Here is a 23,163-nt window from a genome sequence, read left to right on the forward strand (position 1 = left end):
TTGGGGACACCCGTGTGGCAGACATGCCAGATGAGTGGACACTGAGTTCAGATGAGACTTGCCTCTCTCCTTGCCTGCTTCTCCGGTGCACTCCATTCTTCTTCCCTCTCCTGTTCCAGCCTTGTGCTGTGTTCTGGAGTGCCTAACTAGATAGGTTTGGATTTCTTCTTTTAAGCATGCTGACCCCTAGAAAGTTCATTATGCAGCTAGTAATTATCAGGACTTCTTACTTTCTTAGCTATTGCTTCTGATGCTGCTAATCTGAATGGACCTTAGCAAGTCCTAGAAATGATGTTTGGAGTTTGTGCTCTGTGTACCACACAAATAGGAGGTGTAATTTGGACTGGAAGGGAGAGAAACAGTGTAGGTGGCATCTTTAAGTCAACTCTGGCTAGAACAGGTCCAGTATCCGGGAGGATAAAGACCATCTGTAATCTCTTCACAGTAACCCCTCTGACCAGCCTAGGAAAATCCTTTGTAATGCCACATAATGGCCTTCTCCCTGAGAAAGGCTGCTCTTAAGCAAGGTCCTGGAGGTTGTCAGCAACTTCTTACCCCTCTTTGGGATGCACAGCACCACCTGAATATCTGTGAGCTATTGGAGCAAAACCAGCCTAAATTATTTTGAAGTGTCACTAATGTGCCGATCTTTTCCTTTTTGAAAAGTAGACTGTTAATGGGCTTCAGATTTCATTCTGAATTAATCTCTTGCCAAAAATATCAACCATTGCCATCTATTGAGATGGGCAACTTTCAGTATTGCTTCAGAAAGAACATGCCTTTTTGGCATTTATAAAACTATTCATATTTTCAAGCAGGATATTAATAATTTCTTATGTTGAAGTGATGCAAGATGAAAAATTAATGTGAGTGTTACTTTTTTTCCAGATCTTGCAAGCTGGTTGTGCCTCTGATGTGCATGGTCTTAATTGAAGTCAACATTTTCTTTTGAGGACTAGTTTACTTCCAAAGTGAGGAATAGAAAACTGACACTGTAAATACCTGACAAAATGTTTCAGACTGCTGATGTTTGTTTCATTGTCTATTCTGACTAATCTCTATCAGCCTTATTACAGAAAAGGGAAAAATGTTTTGATGTGGTCCAAAACATTGACTGTAGAAATTCATGTAGCTGTTTCTCTCTAGTATCTAAAACATGAGGTGAAAAGTGGGAGATTGAAGCCTTTCCACACATTAAGTTTTTTAAATGTTTCAAGTTTTTTGTGTCCCTTTGCTCCATCTATCTACACAGCTAGAGAGATATGAATACTTCTTCGTGGGGGCATAAAGCTTTTAAGGGATTCTTGAAGCACTTCTAATAAATGGTAAACATGCTAAAGACCTTTTTAAATACTGGCTTGTGAAGCCAAGTTGTGTTTAAAGGCTGAGTACTGGGATGGATGGCTTGTTAGAGTGCATTTGGCTTTAGAGGTATTTGTAGAGTCACTTTCTTCCACCATCCTTCCTTCCAACTTGAAAAAAAGAATTTATCGCTAGGTTTATCATCACTGCTGTCTGTGTGGAAAGGACTGTATCTCCAGGGAGAAGTTATTTAAGACTGTTAGGATCTCCGTCTCTATAGTCTCTCCCCGGCTATTCTTGCCTAGTGAAGAGCAATATATTTGGATGCTGTCTTGGGCAAAGGGGGAAGTGAGGGAGAGAAATGGCAGTTTCTGTGATGGTGCTGGATGGCAGGCAGGGCTGTGTGCAGGAAACACCACCGTGCTCAGGGACTGCGGGGAAGTGCTTTAACCCACTTCCATAATTAATATTTGGGGAGGAGAAGAGGACCCTGTGGGATAAACTAGCACTCATTGAATGTACAGGCAAACAGATGTTAGTCGAAGTAGAATGGAAGAAAAGATGCCCACTGACCCGAATTTCTTACAGTGTCCTGTACAGTCAGTCTGTCTGAAATTTTCATGCTCTGACTGCTGAGCCTTAATAAGGAAGCAATTCATTGTTTAAGTGTTTTACCACGTTTTTACAATTTCATAAACTGCTTAATGTATGCAGTCCATCTTGTCTGGTCTGCCTCCTTCACCATTGTTCTAGGCTGGACTATCATCTACTCCCAGCTTGCGTGTACTCAGCTGAGACTTGGACTAGTAAAGGCTGTGCTTTGCCAGGAAACTTGGTGTTTTGTAAACACTTGGGTTTGCTGTTCTGAAATCTGTTAAATGGTCAGCACTTCTTTGAAAAGCAAATGGAAGCAATCTCATGGAAGCAGTCCATGGAAACAAAAAGCAATAAACGTTTGTGGTCACTTGAAAGGATTCAGAAGTTTATTATTGTTAGTTTCTGCATGGGATACAGAATAACAGCTGGAGTCATTGTGTGTGTGCCATGCAATTGTCATTTGCTACTTTTAATTATGATCTGACTTTGTTTCCATGCAAATATATCCTCTGCTACAGTATTTTTAATCTGAAGAAGGTTCAGGCTTTCACATATTGGCAGTGTCACCTTACTATCAGGAGTGCTTTCAAATATCCTATTTTCAAAGACTTAAGTTTCAGCTTTTTAAATGTGAATGTCATTCTGAGTTATGAATTGAAGTAGGTAGTTTTTCGGTCGTATAAAGTCAGATTGTATAAGGGCGTGAGTTGAAGCCTTGTGTATGTGTTTTGGTCTCCTTAAAACCTGTTGCTGCCACACCAGGCAGTGATGGTCAACCCTGAGACCCAATGTTTGGTGTCAAGTGCTGTTTTCAAAACAATTGAGTGCATCTGTGGCAGAAAAAAAATCAAGGAGGGAGAGAGAATATTTGAATTAAATACTGTTTTTTTTCAAAACGTTACAGCTTACTTAAAATAAGTATTTCTGATATATGGACATTTATTCTTAGTCATTCCCTCACCCCCACACATGCTCTTTGCCATAAATATGGTTTGTAGTTAACTGTAGAGATACAGTGTGAGTCTAGACTAAGAACTATGAAGAATATTTAGACATTACACTATTTCTCTGAGCTCTATACTAAGATTGAGGAGCAGTACAAGTTTTTTTGTCAGCTATTGTAAACTTTCTGTCAGAAAAATAAGAGGGTCTGGAGAAAGGAAATGTTTCTTATTATCTCTAAGGATGTACATGGGATAGAGAATACTAAATATTTGTCCTGGTTCTCTGCCATCCTTGCAGACTAGCCAGGAGCACCTGATAAGCAGCAGTTTTGCTCCGCAGGCTTTGATATCACAGCAGCTGTGGTGTCTCATTCTTGTAAGAGATTTCAGCCTTGGTAACATGGGTGTGGGGTGACAGACTGCATCTCTTCGTGCTTCCCTGGACTGATGGCAGCTGGGGTTTCTCTGCTCACTTGGGGCGGCACGGGCTCTTCATGGAGAGCGTAGGAGAGCGTGGCTCTCCAGCATCATGTGTGATGGGATCTCTAATTGACTTCAGTCCTGTGTAGTTTACCTGTTTTGCAAAAGCCTTCATTACTCATCACCCAGTTTCTATGACCTGTCCCGTGAAGAGGTTGCTTATTTTCAGCTGCAAACACACTTAAATTTAGTTTAACTTTTGAAGGACACTTCATTTCCTCTGGAGACATTTAAAGCATGTATTCAGGGTTTTGTGGTACTGAGGCGTGGTGAGAACTGTTTTTGTGGTTTGTCACTGCTCTCATCCTCTCAGGGTCCCATTGCAGAGGCTGTCAGGAGGGGGTTGAAGGAAATAGGGTGTTAACTCTCGTAGGGAGAAATTTTTCCTGGTCTGCACTGAAGTTTGTTCCTTTCTCTTTGCTTTTCCTCCCCCTGGAAGTTGAAATAACCCCCTCGCACAAATGGAAGAGAAGGGGTTAGCATGGTCTTAGCAATGCTATAATTTCAAGTGAGCAGGTAGTTTTAATCCACCAACATTATACCTGTGTTATTATCTTAACTGGCTATTACACAAAAATAGCTGTAGTTAAAATGAAACAAATGCTTTTGTGTTTATTGTGAATGAGGTAACCACTTTTTAAAGCTTGATGGATTCCTGGATTATTCTTCAGGGATTTCTGTCTCTGACAGTTCTAGCATTTGTGCATCTTATTTGCCTTTCTACATATACTTACTCTGAATTAAAACTGTTTAAAAGGAGATGATGAAAAAAAAAATCTTTAGCCTCTTAAAACGCTTGTATTAACAGAGTATCACGTTTATTGAGCGGAGTGTGTTGCTAGCAATGTAGAGTGGGTATCTAGATGCAGTGTGGTCTCGCTGCACCCTCATGTTGGGGTAATAGGCATCTCGCTGTATCACAGCTACAGCCTTTGGAAGATGTCTGTGTTGGGTGTGAGCCTCCCAGCCAGGCACACAGTGCACAGGCAGAGGGATGCAGTGTCACCGGGGAGCTTGGGGAGCAGTTGTGCGGTGCTCAGGGGTGCAGGTAAAATGAGCAAGCAGGAAGCAGCCCCTCAATTTTGGTAAGAGGTAAAACTTAGAGCCCTGGGGGAAGGGAGGTGCTTCCTTGGAGGAGATGGAAGAAAAGTATCAGGATTGCCCCAAAGTAAACTTCAGCTCCATGGATCCTAAACAGAATAACCAAAGGGCACTTCAGTAATTTTGTGCTGTTACCTTTTTTAAATTTCCTTTCCTCTTTCTCCTCTACAGTTGCTCTTGGTCGTAATCAGCCCTTGAAAAAAGAGAAACCGAAATGGAAAAGTGATTACCCCATGACTGATGGACAGTTGCGCAGTAAGAGAGACGAATTTTGGGACACAGCACCAGCTTTCGAAGGTCGCAAGGAGATTTGGGATGCCCTCAAGGCTGCTGCACATGCTTTCGAGAGCAATGATCATGAACTGGCACAAGCAATCATTGATGGTGCAAACATAACACTACCACATGGTAGGTTCATCTAAGATGGATGTGGCCCATGAGAAGTGTAACAGTAGGTTAAGGCAAATGAGTTTTTAACCTGAAAACTAATTTAGCCATGTATGCAATAGTTTAAAACACCTGTATTTCAGTATGCACGTCTTTCTAATTGGTGTTTCAAAGCAAAATCATGTTAGTATGTAGAGGGACCAAGAAAAGCTACCTTTCTGTAGTTACCTAAATTTGAATGTATAATCTGGTACATGGTGTAATGCACAGTTTAAGTGTCTGATCTCTCTAGGCAACACTTGTGACTTTCTGTAATCTCTTGAAACACCTGGATGCTTGAAGGCACAATTTTCTCAAGTTTCTTTCCAGCCTCGCTTTTTAAGGGAGTAGATTTTTTTTTTTCTCCCCCGATTTTACAGGTTTCTTTAGTGCTTGAATTGTTGGGGGTTTTTAAAGTTTCTTTTCTGAAGAGTATGAAAGACTTTGCCAAAAACTTGTTGCTGGCAATCTGCTGTAAGATCTTGTATGAGATAAACTGTAGCATTTATTTCAGGTGCTTTCCCCTTCACTCTGTTCTGAATTCTGTTTTTTTTAAACTCTGTTCTCCCTCACTCCACACTTCTGAAATTAATTACTTCCCTGTATTCCTAATAGAAATACAGTTCAAGTTGTCCATTAAAAAAAAAAAGTAATTGAATGGATTTGTAGCTTCAGTAACCTAAAACAAACAAAACAACCCTCACCAAAAAAAACCCCACCAAACCAAAAATCTCCCCCCCCCCAAAAAAAAAAAATAAAAATCACCCACCAACCCATAACAAAAAGCATGAAACTGAAGCAGGCATGTGTTTTGGTTAGGCTGTGCTTAGTATCCTCTGTTCCAGAAGGGGCATGAAGAGGCTTGCACCAAATAAAAGACACTATATATGTGCTGACTAGGGTCTCCTGGGAGGAGAAAAAGGATGATTTGGAAGATCGCATACATTGCTTTCCAGGGTAACTAGTCTTCATGAGATTGACTCTCATGCTGCTTTTTTATTTTTCTTCATTTTCTTTTATTGGTGTTTAGGAGCTAAGGTTCCTTAAGAAGTCACAGCTGATGATGTATCTAGTTTGGAAGGAGTGGATTTGGGGATCTGTCTGTCTTTTCCCATACAAAAGTGTGAAACATTACTAGTAGTTCTGGCTTAATGTGTTGTTTTCCCCACTTCTTTTGAGCAGTTGGTGTCTGAAATGTTGCTTCAAGGTGGAAACTTCCAGTGCTGCAACACAACCTGGCTTTTCCATAATTCATGGACAGTCTATTGTGGTCCTCCAGATTGTTGTTTGTTTTCAAGGAGGTTTGTGTTTTGCTGGTTTGACTGATAATGAGGGAGTTTTTGTCAAGGATGGTTATGCATATGGAAATAGTTTCTGTGGTAGCTTAGTTTTAAAGAGGAATTTGTCAATTATTTTCAGAACCTGCCAATGTCAAGGAAATCTCAGGTCTCCTCTTCAACACACCTGTTGAAGGTCTGTATACATTCTAAGCCCAATCCATTGGAGAGAGAAAAATATTTTCCCTACTATAAGCTAATGTTTCTAAAAGAGAGAGGAAGGAGTCAAGTTGTCTAGCATGGAACTCATATGAGAAGACCTCTTTTCTGCCTGTGTTTGTCTTACCATGTTTATCCTTCCTTGCACTAGTTCATAAAACTGGTCAGAATCTGGAAATCCTAAATTACCTACCAGGCTGATTGATTTTATGTATCAATACAGTATTTTAAATAGCATATTCTATTTATTCTGTGTCCAGCAAACAACAGAATAGTCTCCTGAATTTATCAATTCAGATAAATTGAAGATAGACTGTTGCTGGGTTTTTGTCCTCCAAAACATCTACATTGCTAAAAATGTCCCAGAAGAAACTGGCATTTAGGCAGCTTGTGAGCTGGAGGGAATTGTGTAGGTTAGAGGGGTCTGGTAAAATGGATAACTGAAGTTACTGGTCATTTTAAGTCACCATTCAGATAAATGGAAATAATATCTCAGAATTTGAGTATTTGCAGACCTAAGGTGGTCCCTGCATTGTTTTGCTTAGTTGTGAAAATAAAAGTAGCAGTGGTCAGAAAAACTCAGTGTTATATATGGTATAAGCTTAACAAATACAGATTACCTTCCACTATGGCCTCTTACTACTTGGAGTTGCTCTCCAGATCAGACTTCAGCTTAGCCTAAAGATTTGTCTCTTAGTGTGTCAATGTTCACTCTTTGCAGTGAGGGTCTGAGTCTGCTTGTGACCATACACAGTAGACTGATAGAAACGTAATTAATTTAGTAAATGAAAATTTGAATCATGAGCATGCTTTTGCAGTGAGAGGGATATTATTTGTATAATATGATTATGGAATTTGACAAGGCCCTGGTAATGAGTTATTTTGATGGCATCAGATTATGTATGCAGTTTAAATCTTGTACAAGTGTACATATGAACAGCACTTCCAGGGGAAATGTTAAATATATGGCATCAAGTCATGCAAAGAAGCTGCTTGACATGTTAGGTCTCTGCTTCCTCTCGTTAGTGGCATAACAACTTGTAATTGCGGAGGAGGATTTTATTCAAATAGGAAAGTCTAAGCAATTTAAGCCTCCCTGGAAGTTTTAAGCCTGCCTTTGGGTTCTGAGATGGAGTTGTTTGTGTGTCCATGTTCCTTGCTTATGAGAAGAGAGGATGTGTGACGTATAGTTTCAACACTCCCAAATTTTGAAAATAGTGTTTCTTAGTTTCTTGAATAATTGCTTATTAAGCTTAGACTTCATAAGTGTGTTTCAGGCTTTAAGTCCCAGGGGGTTTTGGTTGCAAGTAAAAATCTGAAACTGGGCAAATAACTCTCATTTCTTCTCTTTGGGCAGCCTGAGGAATGTAGGATGGATGCTGTGCCCTGGAAATTAGCCGTTTAATGTCATTGAATGTAATACTTAAGGGGGAAGAAGTATGTGAACTCTTAAATTTGGCTTTTCAGCAGACAATTTTCTTGGGGGCCTGCCTACTACTGGCAGACTGTAGTCTGCTTTAAGGCCCACATGCAGAATATTCAGAATATTTCAGAAATAATTGAGGAATCAAACTTGAATCAGAGGCTCTGTTGCCCAAGCCAGGCCTGGCTTGAGGCTGGATTCCAAATACAGAGAATGTTTTGAATATTTATCCAGGTTCTTGAGCTTAGGAGTGATTTTTGTACCCACAAAATTGTGTTACTTGCTTTTTATTTAACTTTCTGTTGATGACACTCTTCATGTATAATCTGCTTGCATGGTTCTCAGTGCAATGTGACCTTTGCACTACGGAGAAAGCTACTTCTTTTAGAAATTCAAGTATTTCTTAGTCATTAAGCATTATTAATGCCATGTAAGAATAGATTATGAATAAAAGCCTTCCATTTATGGGCTCAGTAACGCTTACTCTCAGCAAACTGAGCTTTTCTTCAGGCAGGTAGAACAAACAAACTGTCCTTGTTCTGAGTGACATCAAAAACCTCCATGTTCTTGTTTACAAAAAACTTGCTTTGTGCAAAATTTAGAAAGAAGGGAAAACAGCTGTTAAGAAATCCAGCTGCTGCATATGTATCAACTATCCAGTCTTGCGCTTACCTGACTTACACCACTGTCTAGATTTGCCCTTGTAACTGCTGAGCAGTGCCATGGCCTGCACAGCTTGGTCTGACCTCCACCCTGCCCTGGGCTCTGCACGGGAACCTGGAACGTGGCAGAGGACCTGTGTCACCTCTGAAACTTATCTTTTGTACCCTTTCTTTTGTCTGTAGCTGTTTATCCGGCTGGGCAGCAAATACATATCCAGTTCAGGCTGTGTCTTCTGTTGCAAAATTAGAATGAGAATCAAAATGCTTGCAGAGCCTCCTGAAATAACATCTAAATGTCTATGTGCAATTTTGTCTTCTGGTCCACCAGAAACCCTGCTAGAAACTGCTTGAGGGTGCTGGAGTGCCTCCTAGGAGTTCAGGCTTTGTTTCTTCAAATGGGAGGAAAAGGGCAAATTTACTGCTCATGCTGTGCATTAAAACACTGTATTTCCCTAAAGAAAGCAACCGTCTAGGAAGATGACATGAAGAAATCAAGTGAAGATCTTTTTTTTTCCTAAGTAAGTTGACTGTAGCTTTGGCTTTTTTGTACATGAAAACTTGTATTTGTGATGGGACAGACAAAAATGGGACATTTTTCCTTTGATTTCCTAGCTCACCAACTCTGTTGAAAAAATGGAAAATTTTAAACTATTTTTTTCCTTTCCCGAAGGAAGAGGTTTTTTGCAAAATAATGCAATACTATGAGACTATGGCATTTCCTCATTTGTTTTCTATGTGCACAACTGAGGCTTAAAAAACCCAAACCCATACATCTGCATTTTAACTGTCCCTGTGTGGTAAGCATGTTGTGTATGCATTCAGACCCTGTATTACTTACAAAATTAAACGTTGTGGGAAGTGGTGGAGTGGGAAGAGGGGACTGGGGAGTAAGGACTGACAGAGGTTTGCAGATACAGATTCTGGCCTAGCTGATGCTGCAAAAATAAAATTGCTTTTTTATTTCAACAACCTATAGGAAATGGAGGAAAAACACATTTCTTAACACTGCATTCAATCAGATATCTCACTTGTGTAACCTCTGTGAGGAAGACTCTCACCAATGTAATTTTTCTAATGGATGCCTTTTGCTGCCTTCTGCAGTTAAAAATAGCACATAAGAAGTATTAAATAAATAAGCAAGCTTGTGGGATGGGCTTAGCACTTCTCATCTATCTTGGGTGCCTCAGTGGGATGTATTTAAAAATAGAAATAACGTTATCACCAATTTATACTTTTTTTCTTTTTCTGATGTCTTAAAGTAGCACATCCTCAATATTTTATTAATGAGTCCATTTAAATTTAATGAAGAACGATTTTACATACTTCTCAGCTATCAAAAAGGAAGTGTTGGAGTGTGTAGTATTTTATTAGGGTCTGCACCAAATGTTAATGTTGAGCTGAACTTGTCCTTAAAGTAGTTAGTATTAATTGGAATCTGTCTGGGGTTAAGTGGAGTTTTTAAATTTCAGGATGGACACTTAATCCGCTGTGGCATAGTTACCAGTATATTGCATTTAAATTCTTTAATGCTGTTTGAACAATAAATGGGCCTCTCTGTTAAGCAGTGGCTTTGTGCTCAGAAGCAGTCAACTTCTCTTTGCCTTAAAATACAGCTCCTGTAGCTCGCAGCATGCTTTTTCAGTGAGCAGTCTTGCAGTGCTGGCTCTTTGTGTGCAAGCAGAACTGTCACATTTACTGTGTGTAACACTTGAGATCATGAAAAGTGGGCATGTGAGTATTTAACTTAAATGCTGGGGAAAAGTAGGTAAAATTACGGAAATGTTCTCGCCATGAATAGAGTATTTTTTTTCTCCTTTGGGTGAAATGTTCAACAGAAAACCATAAAAAAACCCCAAACACCAAATAACCATGAACCAAGAAAACCCAAAGCCAACAGCAGTGAGAAAGAGGGAAAGCATGCTTCACCTCTGCTGTTTACCCCACCCCAGTCCAAACACAAATTCCTAATTCCAGCAAAATTCTTTCTTCCCTGTTGAGTTGTAACTATTCATTGTATTGTGATACTTTGCTGCCTTTGGGCCTGATGTTTCCCTGCACTAAAGAGCAGCTTTTAATGTCTGCGCCTGCAGTCCTGCACCCTCTGTGCACTGCCTCCCCTCTGTGCACTGGGGTTTTGGAGGCTGTTGCTGTCTGAATGGAGACGTTACATCACTTCATGTACCACGTACCTGCTGTCCTTTTGCACTCACCTGCCTCTCAGTACAGCACTCTGCTTCCATAGACTGGCAGGATGCACGTGCTCCTTAGGAGTCAGCTTTGGGTGGTTTTTTTTTTTAGTAGTTTTGTGGTCACTTACTAGTTGTACTCAAAGTTACCCTCTGCTATGTTGAAAACTCCATTTTTGTTTGTACGTGAAGGATTTCACACTGTTGCTCAAGACCTTGGGAGCGCAAGGTCGAGGGGAGAGAGGGTGATGGCTAAAGCTGCTGAAATAGTATAATTTTGGGTAAATGAGAGAGCAGCCTATAGCACGGGTGTGTTTGGCAAGATGTCAGTGTTGCTTTTAGCGTTTATTGCATTTATTGTGCGAGAAGTCCCAAGGAGGTTTTTATACTGCTCAGGTAAATCACTGGGAGCGTTGGAAAACTGCTCCCTGCTGCAGCTGGTATTTTACCTTCTCTCACTGGTCTTGAAGTAACGCAGAAGAATTTATTGAAGGTTTTTTGGAAATGAAAGCTGTGTCTCTGCTCAGGCACAAAGATGTGTTGGACAGGCATACAGATTATTGATGGTGGCATCAATGTGCTTTATTGCTGCCTAGTGCTGATGGACTGTTCCTATGTTACCTTCGTTAGGATGGTGTTTTATTAACTTTGTTCACTAGATGGTATTACCTTGTTTCCATCCTTACTAAGATTATCCTGATGTTTGGGGAAATTTCAGGCTGGCAGGTTTTGCCTTGTTCTAACCTCTTTTCTGCAGTAGTTTTATGAAAAGTTTATACAGCAAGATCATGCTGGTGGAAGAAATACAGGATTTGCCTCAAGCACTTGTCCCCAGTATTTGAGAGTGGATGGACAACACAGTCTGTACTGATGGTAGAGGCAAACCATGAGCAAAATACCATTTTCTTCTTTCTTACAGAGCTGAGGAACACAATAATGATGGAAAAGCTGAGCAGTATATGCCATCAATGTAGTTAGTCATCCCAACCAGCCTTATCCTTGCTTATATAAGGGGAGAGAAGAGTGTACAGACCCTCCTTTGCACAACAAAACCACCTGAGGTTGAATATGACCTGAGTGAGGAAGGGGAGAGAAGTGATTACGGTAGCTTATTTTTGTAGAAACAGTAACTAAGGATGAAAATAACATTCAGTGCTTTTATTGAAAAGGAACCAGATAGTTCTTTGTCCTGGAGAGGGAAAGTTATCACAGGAATGACAGCAGTCCTTTAAGGCTGTATCAGCTGTTAGTGGCTGTGCCACTTTGTATTAATTTAATAAAAGGTATTATATATCACAAGCATATAAACTGGTTTGCATTAAAGCCAGATCCTATATCGGAGAAGGGTTTCTTTGTATCATTCAGGAGTGAAATTGGATTTATTTTTTCAAAGTCAGGTTGGAGCATGGTCTCTAATTCAAATGATTAGGTATAAATTTTATTCTGTTACAGGCTTTGTGCATCACCTTTTAGAAAAAACATCTGCTCTGGTGGTTTTACCTATTAAATGGGAATACCTGCCAAACCTTGCTCCTTTGTGAATGTTAAGGCTGCTCATATCAGATGCCTGATCTTTATTAACAACCAAGAATTGCTGCATGTTAATGCCAGTAGTGGGATGCTACTATAAATGAGTTTCGGCAACAGACCCTGTGTATTCATCTCGTACACTCATTTTCCAGGCTCCCAAAACAGTGATTGCTAAAAGTGATTATGATGCCAGACATCGATGGGAAAGGAATCAGTGGAAGGTAGTTGACAGGCTCTCAGTTAGTCTTTAAATTTGTACAATAATTTGAAAATACCTACAGCAAAATGATATAGTAGGTGTTTAACACTGACCATTTAATGTATGTCTCCCTTAAAATAGGTAGCTCAAAAAATGGTACTCTTAATTTTTGCAGTGCTTTTTGTGTGATGGCTGTATTGGACTTAACTGTTGCATTGATGAATCTGTGGTTGAGAGAATCTGTACAGTAAATTTCATTGTGGCATCTTTAGCATTTTAATTGAATCTGCTTGTGTAAACTGCTGCCTATTAAGCCAAAAGATCCCTGTGTTTTTTCTCCCACCCTTGCCTGCAAGCTACTGTATCCATTGTTTGGCCTTTGCTGAGGGGTTAAGGCTGTAGGAATTGCTTTCTCAGTAGGTCATTTGTCTGAAGAGACTTTAATTGTCATTGGCAAAATATTTTTTTCTGTAATGTATTACATTGCACACGTGAAATGTTGAACAGTGTGGTTTTGTATGTAGATATAGAATGCTCTATCAGGTTACTCTAATGTCTCTTTAAAAGGATAGTGAATGGTATTTTAGTGACTGTGGCTGTCTAATTTTAGATTTCAGCAGAGTTATGAAAGCTCTGGGAGGTCTGACTATCAAAGCGTATCTGTCAATATGATCAGCAGTAGTACCGAGATGAGCGTGCAGGCTGTAAAAGTTAAGGAAACTCTAAAATATTTTTGTAGTGAATACCATAAAATTTACAGCTGTGGCTACTAGTTTTTTGCTTTTTGTTTCTGGTTGTGGTGGGGGTTTTTTACTATGCTCAGCAGAAAGCAGTTCTTAGTTTAAGGGGAAGTTTTTCTGTTTTGTTTTCAATTCAGTTTAAAAAATAACAAAAGTAAGGGATTAAAACCTGAAAATTGCTGGTGCTTTGCAAGGAACCAGGCTAGCTGCTGTTAGCGCTGAGGGCACAAGTGTGCATGAGGAGAGTGCTTACTCTACACATCAGGGTCTATTTTTAAAAGTTGTTGACGTCAAGTTCCCTCCTTAGGTTTATCTTTGCTAAAATAGTTAGGAAATGCATTGAGTCTAGCTTTTACAAGACTGCACCCAGACTGTTTTAGTATCCTCCTGCCTCCATGTGTGCACAGCACTGATAGATACTCTGGAAGAAGGTTGCCTGCCCATGTGAGAGCTGTGGTCCCAGTTTCGGTGGTGCGTCTCTCAAGTTTTGACCACTCTGGGTGTTGGAGTCTCATCATTGCATTGCTCTGAAGCACAGACGTGATGCAAGGACGTAACAAATGTGTAAAGAAATGCTACCATCCAGCTGCTGGATGGGCACCTGCTCTGGGCTTCTGCAAAGGGGTGTGGGAGAGCAACTCATCTTCAGAATCCATTTTATGGAGCAACTTTGTGCATGCCCCTTCTGCACTCTGTCCTCAGAAGGTACCTCCTGCTGATGAGAAATCTCTGAAATGCTCTAGCTCTTTCACTTCTGCTCAGGCACGGCAATTGCTTTTTTGTTAGAAGACTCCATCTAAATTAGGGATCTTCAACCAGTGGCCTCCAGGTTGTGTGCTCCCTGCTCAGACATCAAATTCAACCTGTTACAACCTGCTTCCTGGAGGCAGCCACCAGAGTGGCAGCTCCTCCTCCTCTGCCATCTCTTGCCTCTGTGATTCTCAGTATTTTCTCTGTCGGTTATTGAGATGACATGCCTGGAAAGATGGCTTGTTGCTCTTGGGAGATGTCTTTTTCCAGGGAGGCACATGTGCACACAGTGCTGGGGAAGGGCAGATGCTCTGCTGCCCTGCTGCGTGTACAAAGCCCTTAAATGTTACAGTCAAATCAAGGAAGGTGCCTTTGCTCTGTAGTTGTCACAGTTGAAGACTGGCCAGATGCTTAGTAAGTCTAGCAAGTTGTCTGATAAAAGAAATAGAATTTTCATTTTTGCTTTTAATCCATGTGAAATGTAAAAAGACAAAAGCCAATTATTACACCAGTTATTTCAGCTTTTACTGTCCTTTGGAAAAGGAACTGAGGATTCAAAATGTAGATGCAAACTGTAAAATGTGTAAACCTTTTCTAAAGCCTTGTTTCTCATTCTCTTTTACCACTTTTTGTTGTCATTTGGTTTAACAGCGCTGTCAAGTCTCTAAAGCCTCATCACATGACTGTTGCACAATTGGCAGCTTTAGCTGCATTTTTCTTTTTAAACTGGAACTTCAGGGAGGAGATACTCAATTTATAAATATGAGTGAGAAAACAGCTTTTCTTGGCTGAAAATACAGTACGTTATTTCAGTTTCTGGATGCTTAAAGCAATCAATTTGTTTACCTTCACACTGAAAAAGGGCAAGTTTGCAGCATTAATTTATAGACTGTAGTGCAGTAGAAACACCTTCTTTCATAGTAACCACTTCAGAGCTGGGAGCTGAAAGCTTTGGAGAAACCTTTGATTTGATTTTTACGTTTAAGTGGAGTTGTGAATGCTTATGCTCTTGAGTACTATCACTGTTTTCCCTTTGAAAGTCTTCTAGGGGAGAGAGGCAGGGAGTAAATGTGAATAACCCCATTCTGCATTGACCTCGAGTCTCACAGCCAGTTGTTTTTGCTCTTCAGCTATGTTTTGTCTTATTTTTGCTCCAGTTTTTTCTTTAAAAGGACCCATGGAAAGCACTGTGAAGGTGCCTGTAAAGCACAAAATAAACTGAGGAAGAGAAACCCTTGTTTTTATGCGAAATGGTGTAAAAGCTTTCCTAAATAGCAAAGCTAGCTGTTGCTGATTTCTTTCATTTGGTGTAATTCCTCGGATTGTTTTTGCTGGAGTCAGGAGGGATGCAAGGGAGCAGGGAGGCAATGCTGTACAGCAGGATGGAGCTCGTGCTTTGCCAAGTCCCTTCTTTAGAGCTGTTGGCACTCTGGAAGAGGAGAGTGTGTGTCCTGGCAGGGCAAGTACTGAGAACTAGAGACTTTGGAGCGTGTGGGTGTGTTCAGCATTTCTTTCAGGTATGAGGCACAGCATGGAAGAAAGCAGAATGTTTGGTGAAGTCGAGTTGGCTTCCTAGTGCTCACCAGGGCTGTGGACCCTGAATGTTTTAAGCATCAGAGCAAGATAAGCATTGGCAGCTTCCCTTTACACAACCTCCTTGTTCCCCCTCTACATTTCTCCATGGGGCTGCAGTGTGGTGAGCAGGGTCAGTGAACATCTCTAGGACTAAAATGTCCTTTGCCACAACATTGGGTTGCTTTTGATATTCATCAGTTCCCCTGCCCAGTTTATAAGACAGCTGCAAGCACCTACAGCAGGATGACTCGATGGGTATCGCAGCAGCAGGAGCAAGCAGGAGCTGCGAGTTGGGCAACTGCTAGGATGGTTTTGCTGTTCAGAAAAACATCTGTGCATCCACAGCCTCAAAAGTGATGGGAAGGGACCATTTATGAAGGGCCTTTACTTTCCAGTGCTTGTGTGCATTTTAGAAAGAGAAGGCTGTAAACCAGCAATGATTTTAAAGTGCCATGCACTGAAGAGGAGTTCTCATCTACTCTGTAACAAAGCGATTTTTAACAGCGCCATTAAATGGGTGGTTCATTTCCATTCCCTGGGCTGGATGTGATTCCAGGTTTCTGAAGGGCCCTGGGGTGTGGCCCCTGCATCCTAGGAGAAAGGTGCTCCACTGGGGTGTGGTTAGAAGTGAGAGGTAGAGATGCTCGGAGTCTCATCCATTGCTAAGCTGTCACCATTTGTGGCTAAATTAAAACTGTGGGGTTTATGGTGTTTTTTCATTAGAAAATTAGCTTCTTGTAAAAGTGAGCTGTTCAAGAGATTCCTTGACTAAAAATGTGAGAAATGCCAATAAATTCTTTCGTAATTGGCAGATTCCGTGTGAGAAGGCTGCGCCTGCAGCACCTACCAGGTGGTGCTCCATGGGGTTGGTGTTTCTCTTGTTCTCAAGGAAGCAAATAACAGCCAGGCTAATGTTTGGCCAATATTTGTGTTTTCTGCATTGCAACCGCTGTGCATAGCATGTGGTGGAAAGCTGAGCACAGAGATTTGTGAATAGAGAAGGGAAAATCACAGTAGCTAATCAATGAGGCAATTAAAGATAATTGTTGGAATTGGGTTAGTGTATCACTATTGGAGGTGCTTTTATTCTAATGGTGCACCCCTTTCTGTTGTTTTAATTTTATTTTCTGTCCTCTTGAAAATTCCAAATCATTATGTGGGATCAGTTACTCTTTCCTCCTGTTCCCTTAAAGCTAACATGCTTGGGCCAGTACCCAGACACTGAGGAGTTAAGTACATGTATTCACTATGTAAAATTTACCTTGTGCTGCTTTAAAGCAAAGGGCTACTGTGGGAGATGGTGAGAAGACCCATCCATATTTGGCAGTTGCTTTAATTTTCTTACCCCTTTATAGCCTTCATTAGTGGTTGAGGCACTGGGACGTGTTTGATTCTGCGGCTTCTGGCTCACATGTCAGGTGTTTTCCATAGGAATGGTACAAGCTCTCTCTGCCATCCTAGGTGCAACGTGTCGGAGCTAGTGAAGGACACATTACGCTGTTGTGCTTCACCAGACTCCTAACCTTGAAATAGTCTATTTTCTCAAAAGCCTCTTCAGTCCGGAGCTACAATTAAGATGCTGCTTTCCATCATTTCTGCTGTGATTAATATTTCTAAAATAGATGCACAACATCCTTTCTGAGGGACACTGGATTTCCATGTTGTCTTTAAATGGAATGTTGAATCAAATCATCAGGATGTAAAGCAGTTGTGGCTGGCTGAAATATTTATATACCTAAGTGCAGGTTAGAAACTACCAGCCCTTCAAATAAAAACCCACTTATGGCTACATCCTGCAGTTGTTTTCCTTAAATATTTTTAATTTCTGCTTTTGTTTTTTGAAAGGTATTTTGAGGAGCTTCATCAAAATAATTGCTTGGACTCTTCTTAGTTCTCTTCCCCTGGTAGCATATCCCTGTCTGTTTCCTCTCTTTGGTTTCAATTTGCCTTTTCTGGTGTGGTGAGGACAACTGTACAACACTGTTTTCAGAACTGCATTTTTTTAACCATTAATGTGTGACCAGGAAAGTACAGCTAACTTCTTTAAAGGGAAGGGAAAAAAAAAAAAGCCACCCCAAAACAAACCAAGACTGACTCTATGCGATGGCCATTAAATGCTCAAAATAAACCCGGACTCATGACAAAACATCTCAAACTCTTCATATAAGAAGCTACAGACTGCTTGTTGATCTGCGTGTTTCAGATCTTCCAGACGGGGGGATGTCTGTTTTAAGTGAATAATACTCCTCTGGTATCTGATAGTGGTCAGGACATGATGTCTAGTTTATTAGATACTTCACAGGAGTGGACATTTATTCCATCATTGGCCACTCGCAGCAGTGAAACTGAATATCTGCTTCGTCTGCCTTGCTGTCTGCTAGTAAAATGAGAAAAAGAAATATGAAGTGTTTAAAATGTATTCCTCATTGAAAATTTCAGTATAAGCCAGTAAGAGTCCCTAGATGCTGCCTTCTGTGTGAAAAGGTGATATTCAGAGATGGTATTGCTTGCTTCTGTAATTGACATAGAGCATTTAGCCCTAAAATTGGTGTTCCTGAAGGAATTGGTGTCCTTCAGAGTGCCTCAGTTCCATAAATGAAGAGCTCAACCAGACTTTGGGGGTGTCACTTGCTCCTTGCCCATGGATGCATCCAGCTCCTCTTCCACAATCTCCAGATGACAGTGGCTATGACATTTGTCATCTTTCTCTGGTCTGACTTCAGGTATTTAAATAATAGGAAAATGGTAATTTTCTCCAAGACCAAGGCAAGATAGTTATGGTCTGAAGCATGTGAGTTGCAGGAGAAGGCTTCTCCCTAGCACAACTTTTTAGGGACAGGTAATGGCTGGGGCAAGTCCTACCTGGGGTGTATTACAGAGAGCCTGGGCAGTACTCACTAGCCTCATAGTAAGCTAAAAGGAGGTATTTTAGTACTTTTAAATCTTCCACAACCTCTTTCAATAAATACCTTGGGATGGTAACTTTAGGTCATTACCGGGCTTCAGTGAGTGTGTTACAGAACAGATTCACCTCTGGAAATGAAGGAGAAAACCCCTAAATATCTTCAGCACTTAACAGGCTGATAAGGGTGCACGGGAGCTTGATGAAAGCATGTGACAGACACCAGCTTCATCTGATGAAATTCAGATTTGCCAGTAAGGGGAAAAATACGAATTTCTAAGAAATTGATTTTTTTGTCCTTAGTGCTAACATGCCCTGTGATATTATATCTTGAAAAGGTTAAAACAACAAGGGACTTCTAAATTGTAACTTGAAAGAGGCTGAGTTTGTTCAGACCTGGATCTGGCAGTTGCTTTTTGCTGACAGTTATCACTGAGAAGCAGAGTGGGCTTTGCTTTTTTGCTGATGCATGTCTGAGCCTAACACAGAAACTAGTATGGAGTAAGCAATGTTTGTTCTGTAGTGTTATTGCAAAGAAAACTTGCAACAAAATAAAGCGTGTGTTTCTGTATACGTTTTGACTGTTAGTCATTATATAGGAAAAAATGAGATCTCAGAGCTGCCTTTGCTTGATCACTACAGAACAAGTAAGTTTTTTGTAGAAGGTCATAGCTGCAGCAAGGCCTTGAATGTCTGGGCTCTCAGCATCTGTGCAGATCCCCAAAGCCTCTGCTAGGTGCACATTTAGAGCGTGATGCAGCTCTAACAGATGTGAAATCTTCTATGTTTATGCTTAATAAATTTTTTAAAAATTGTAAATAAGGTAACTCTGAAGGAATAGCATCCTAGAGGTGAAGAGCACACTACATGGGATAAAGCAATACTGCAGGCTTCTATTGCTTCACATCTTTCCTCCAACCTTCTGTAATCCTCTCTGCCCCCACCTTTCTAAACAGCTTTGTGTTGTAGTTTTATTTTAGGAGATAGGTATTAATGTGGGATTGTCAGTTTGCTTGACCTTCCTGGAGCCTTTAACATTTTTGCTGGTTATCCTTGGAGATTGAGCACGTAAATGAGTGACTTCCATGCTCATTAGCAGGTCTTTGGATGTCAACACAGGAATACAAGCAAGTTTGGGAGAAGAGAAGAATGATTGAGAGAAGCTTTTGTCTAGGTCATTCTGTGCTTGCTTTCTATCCTCCATTGCATATAGGTAGGTTATGGGGAGGGTTGTTGTTTAGTCATAGAAAGTAGGAGTTTTCCACATCCTTCTCTCATTGCAAACTGATGTGGGCTTTCTCTGCACTCCATAAAAGCCAGCATTTGCTTTTGTGTTCAGTCTAAGAGGTTGTCTCTGCTGCTCTGTTAGCCGAAGCTGTAAGTGCTGTCTTGAGCTGAATTTCCACCCATATCCACTTTTAGGTCAGATTAAGTCTTAAATATTGTTTTGCTGCCCAGAGAGGGCATTGTGGTGGGCAGGGGCTTGTTCGAAGGTTAAGCACACTGGCACTGGTCATGCAATGGAGATGGAGCAGCTCAAAGTACTACAGTCACTAGTGGCTTGTTGAACCTCTCTGCATAGGTCATACTGTGCCTTCTCTGCCTTAGAAGCAAAAGAACATGCTTTTTCTTGAGGTGGCTACAAGAGTTGGTCCAAGGTAGAACAAGCAGTTAAGGACAAGTGAATTGTACTTAATGAGGTTAGTCTCAAGCAAAGGTAAGGTTATCTTTGCCTTTTGTCTTTGGAAAGGAATGCAACAGGCTCTAGAGTATTTGTTGGATGATGTTGTGGTCCATAGTGGTGATCATTAGAGTCCTCCTGATCTTTAGCTAAAGGAAAATCTTCTTATAGTAAAATGCAAATAGTATAGCAGTTACTTTGTCTTCCAGAAGTAACTAGAAATAACAAAGTAGTTTGTCATATTAGGAAAGTGAGACTGAGTAGTGATGTTTTGTATATAGTTATTATGTAAAAAGTCCCACTGTAATGGACAGACATTTTTCTGCACACCAAAAACAGTGCTCACAAAGCATGTTGCTTTTCATAGGATGGTGGAGTCTTTGTAAACGTAGGGGTCTAGTTTAGAATTAACAGACCTTCTGCAGTCCATATGGCATCTCCTATTTTCTGAAAGAATAAAGCATTTGTACCTCAAGAGCCAGTATGCTCTGTTTTCTGTGGGCCTTTCCGTGACATTGTAGACAAACATCCATTACTTCTGCAGCAGAAGGAGACTTTTACAAGTCTGTTTTAGGAGAGCAGAGGAAAAACTTTGTAGACCTCCAGAGCAAAAACTGCTTAAGTCTTTGTGGTTGTCAAGAAAAAGGAAGATCTTTAGCATTTGCATAAAATACTGTTGTTAACCTTTCATTTGATTTTCCATTTTAACATGTCATAGGATTTTGGATGCTGAGTGCTAGGTATTCATTCTGGGTTTACAGGAACAACAGACTCGTTAAGTATTCAGTGGTAACAAAAGCAGTGACAACTGCAAATCTGAGTTCAGCTTCTGTGGGTCCTCACACTGAACAGATAACCTGGTCACTTTAAAAATTGCCGAGTTAGCTGTCCATGGAGGGATAGGATGCAGGCTCAAATGATTGTGATACCATGCTTTTTTTTCTCCAAATCCCCCCACCCTGCTGAAGATGAGGAATGGAGAACAGCAAATATAAATGAAGAGGGTATACGGAGAAGCTCTTTTACCAACCAGATTTAAAAAAAAAAAATAATCTAAGAAGCCTGTCTAGACAGGCATCTATTTTAATGATATGCAAAGCAGAATAGTACATGAATACTTCATTAGTAAAAAGACTTGTCATCTTTGAACCTTGATGTAATGTTTCTTGGAAGCTGTTATCTTATTGCAATATTAGATCCAAGTTTTACAGAATTATATAGATGTGGCAGTACATATGGTATCGCTAACATGACAACTACCAAGCATTAATACATAATTGACTTTCTCTTTCAAACTTCATTCGGATAAAAAACGACTCGCCGATGAATTGGTCTGTTCTAGAGTGGCAAAAGCCTGCAAGGAAAGGGTTGGGTAAACTTTCCGTAAAGGATGCCATGACTGGGTGACTGGTTAACCAGCCTCTAAACCCATGGTTGTAGTTAAAATTTACCATCATCTTGCATTGTTTAGTTTATAGTTGTTATTCATAGTCCTGGTCTAGTAACTGACAGTCCTTAGCAACACTGGATTACACATGTATGTACAGCCAGGTGGGTGTCTTTGCCCCAACCCAAGCAGATGAAAAGCCAATGAGCTGCACAGACTAGGTATTTGTGCTCTAGTAAAACTGCATTAAGGAAGAATTAGCTCTGTTCTGTAAGCTACACTGCTATCCAGTTTTGAGCTTTTTGGTATAGATCCTCTATTCTCTGGCTTCCCCTCTTTCTCTGGCAGACGAGCACTGTGGGGCTGAAGATTCCAGTCCTTCTAATGAGATCGCCACTGCACTAGTTGGCACTAGCGAGGATTTTTAAGAGGAATTTTTGAGGGACTTATTTATGGCCCTGACCCTCCCTTTCCCGTAGTATTCTCCTTCCCAAATCATTCTCCATCACCACCCATCCCTCCTCCTGTGTCAGATAATCCCTCCCCTCTCCCTGCCCTGCTCTCCTGCTTCCAGCACAGCAGGGATGGTAAGGGATCCACACCTGCTAAATTTGAAGAAAAGTGCCTTGCTTGTCTAGTGCAGAAATTTTTGCCTTTCAGAAAACTGTGTTAATCTTAATTATCTTTCACCTTCAGCCTAGTTAATTAGTGCTAATGAATTAACTGGTGCTGGTGCTCTGCTATGATAAAGGGAGAGGATCAGTGTGCCCAGCAATGCAGCTTGTATATCTGCACCAGACTTTTCCCAAAATAAACTCCCCCTGCTCCTTCTCTGCCCCCCTTTCCAAAATCCAGCCCAAAACAAAAGGTTTCTGACAAACATAGGTAGCGGTGACATGGAGGCAGATTGGCTTTCAGTTACAGCACAGGCATGTGATGTACCTCAGACTCAGTGAGGATGGCACATCCCTCTTAGCCAGCAGATTAGTGCAGAAGGAGCTGCAGAAATCCCTTGGCTTGCTTTGTGGTTCGGATGCATCTCAGTTTCTTTGGCAGGCGAGTGCAGGCAATGCCATCTTAGAGTGCAAGCTTAGCTCTCTGCAGTGTTGCTGCCCTCTGGTACCGGGCACCGCGGATCTGGTGATAGCGGTTTGAGTTTTCCTCCCCTGTGCCAGCATGCAGGCGTGAGTTGCAAAACTGGTTTAAGAGTGGTTTACTCATGAGATAGCTCGATTCATAAACCTGCCCTGCACTGGGGTGAGGTGTGCTTAGTTTAAAGCAGGACGACTTAGATACACATGGGGGATCTTTGACTACATACTCCCAACTGAGATTTGCTCTCTAAAGTATTATTACAGCAAAAGCAGCTAGTTAGAATCATTCAGGTTGGAAGGGACCTCAAGAGTCTGTGTAGCAAATACTCTGCTGCAAGCTCATCTCGGGTTATTGCCTTGCAGAGCCTTTTCAGACAACTGAATGTATGTTACTTTATCAGCAATCTTGCAGCCTGAGTTAGCTGGGTTTTCTAAAGAACATGCAAGCAGGGAGATGAGCATGAGCAGTAGCTGATTCAGTGAACCAGCTACAAGGTGGTTCTTCTGCCAGAGAACAGAGTGATTACAAAGTCAGCAGCAGAGTATCTTAGTTTACTCCACCTTTCCCTTGTTGTAATGCACTAAGCACAATTCCAGTTAGTCTTGTGCCCGTTGCCACAAGCAGGAGTGAGCTGGTCTCCACTCACCAAGCAGCTCCTGAAGCACTGGGATCTCCTGCTGGCTCTGG

At 41.0% G+C, this 23,163-nt stretch overlaps 1 protein-coding gene across 1 annotated transcript in view; it reads left to right on the plus strand.

Moving 5' to 3' along the window:
• Positions 1–23,163, plus strand: part of UBTD2 (ubiquitin domain containing 2) — a 57,553-nt gene that overhangs the window by 25,382 nt on the left and 9,008 nt on the right. Inside the window, exon 2 of the mRNA XM_074915885.1 lies at positions 4,596–4,832. Within this exon, the coding sequence (XP_074771986.1) occupies positions 4,596–4,832 (237 nt within the window). The remainder of the gene's footprint in view (positions 1–4,595; positions 4,833–23,163) is intronic.

The sequence above is a fragment of the Athene noctua genome, chromosome 12 (genome assembly GCF_965140245.1).
Source record: "Athene noctua chromosome 12, bAthNoc1.hap1.1, whole genome shotgun sequence".
NCBI classification, from domain to species: Eukaryota; Metazoa; Chordata; class Aves; order Strigiformes; family Strigidae; genus Athene; species Athene noctua.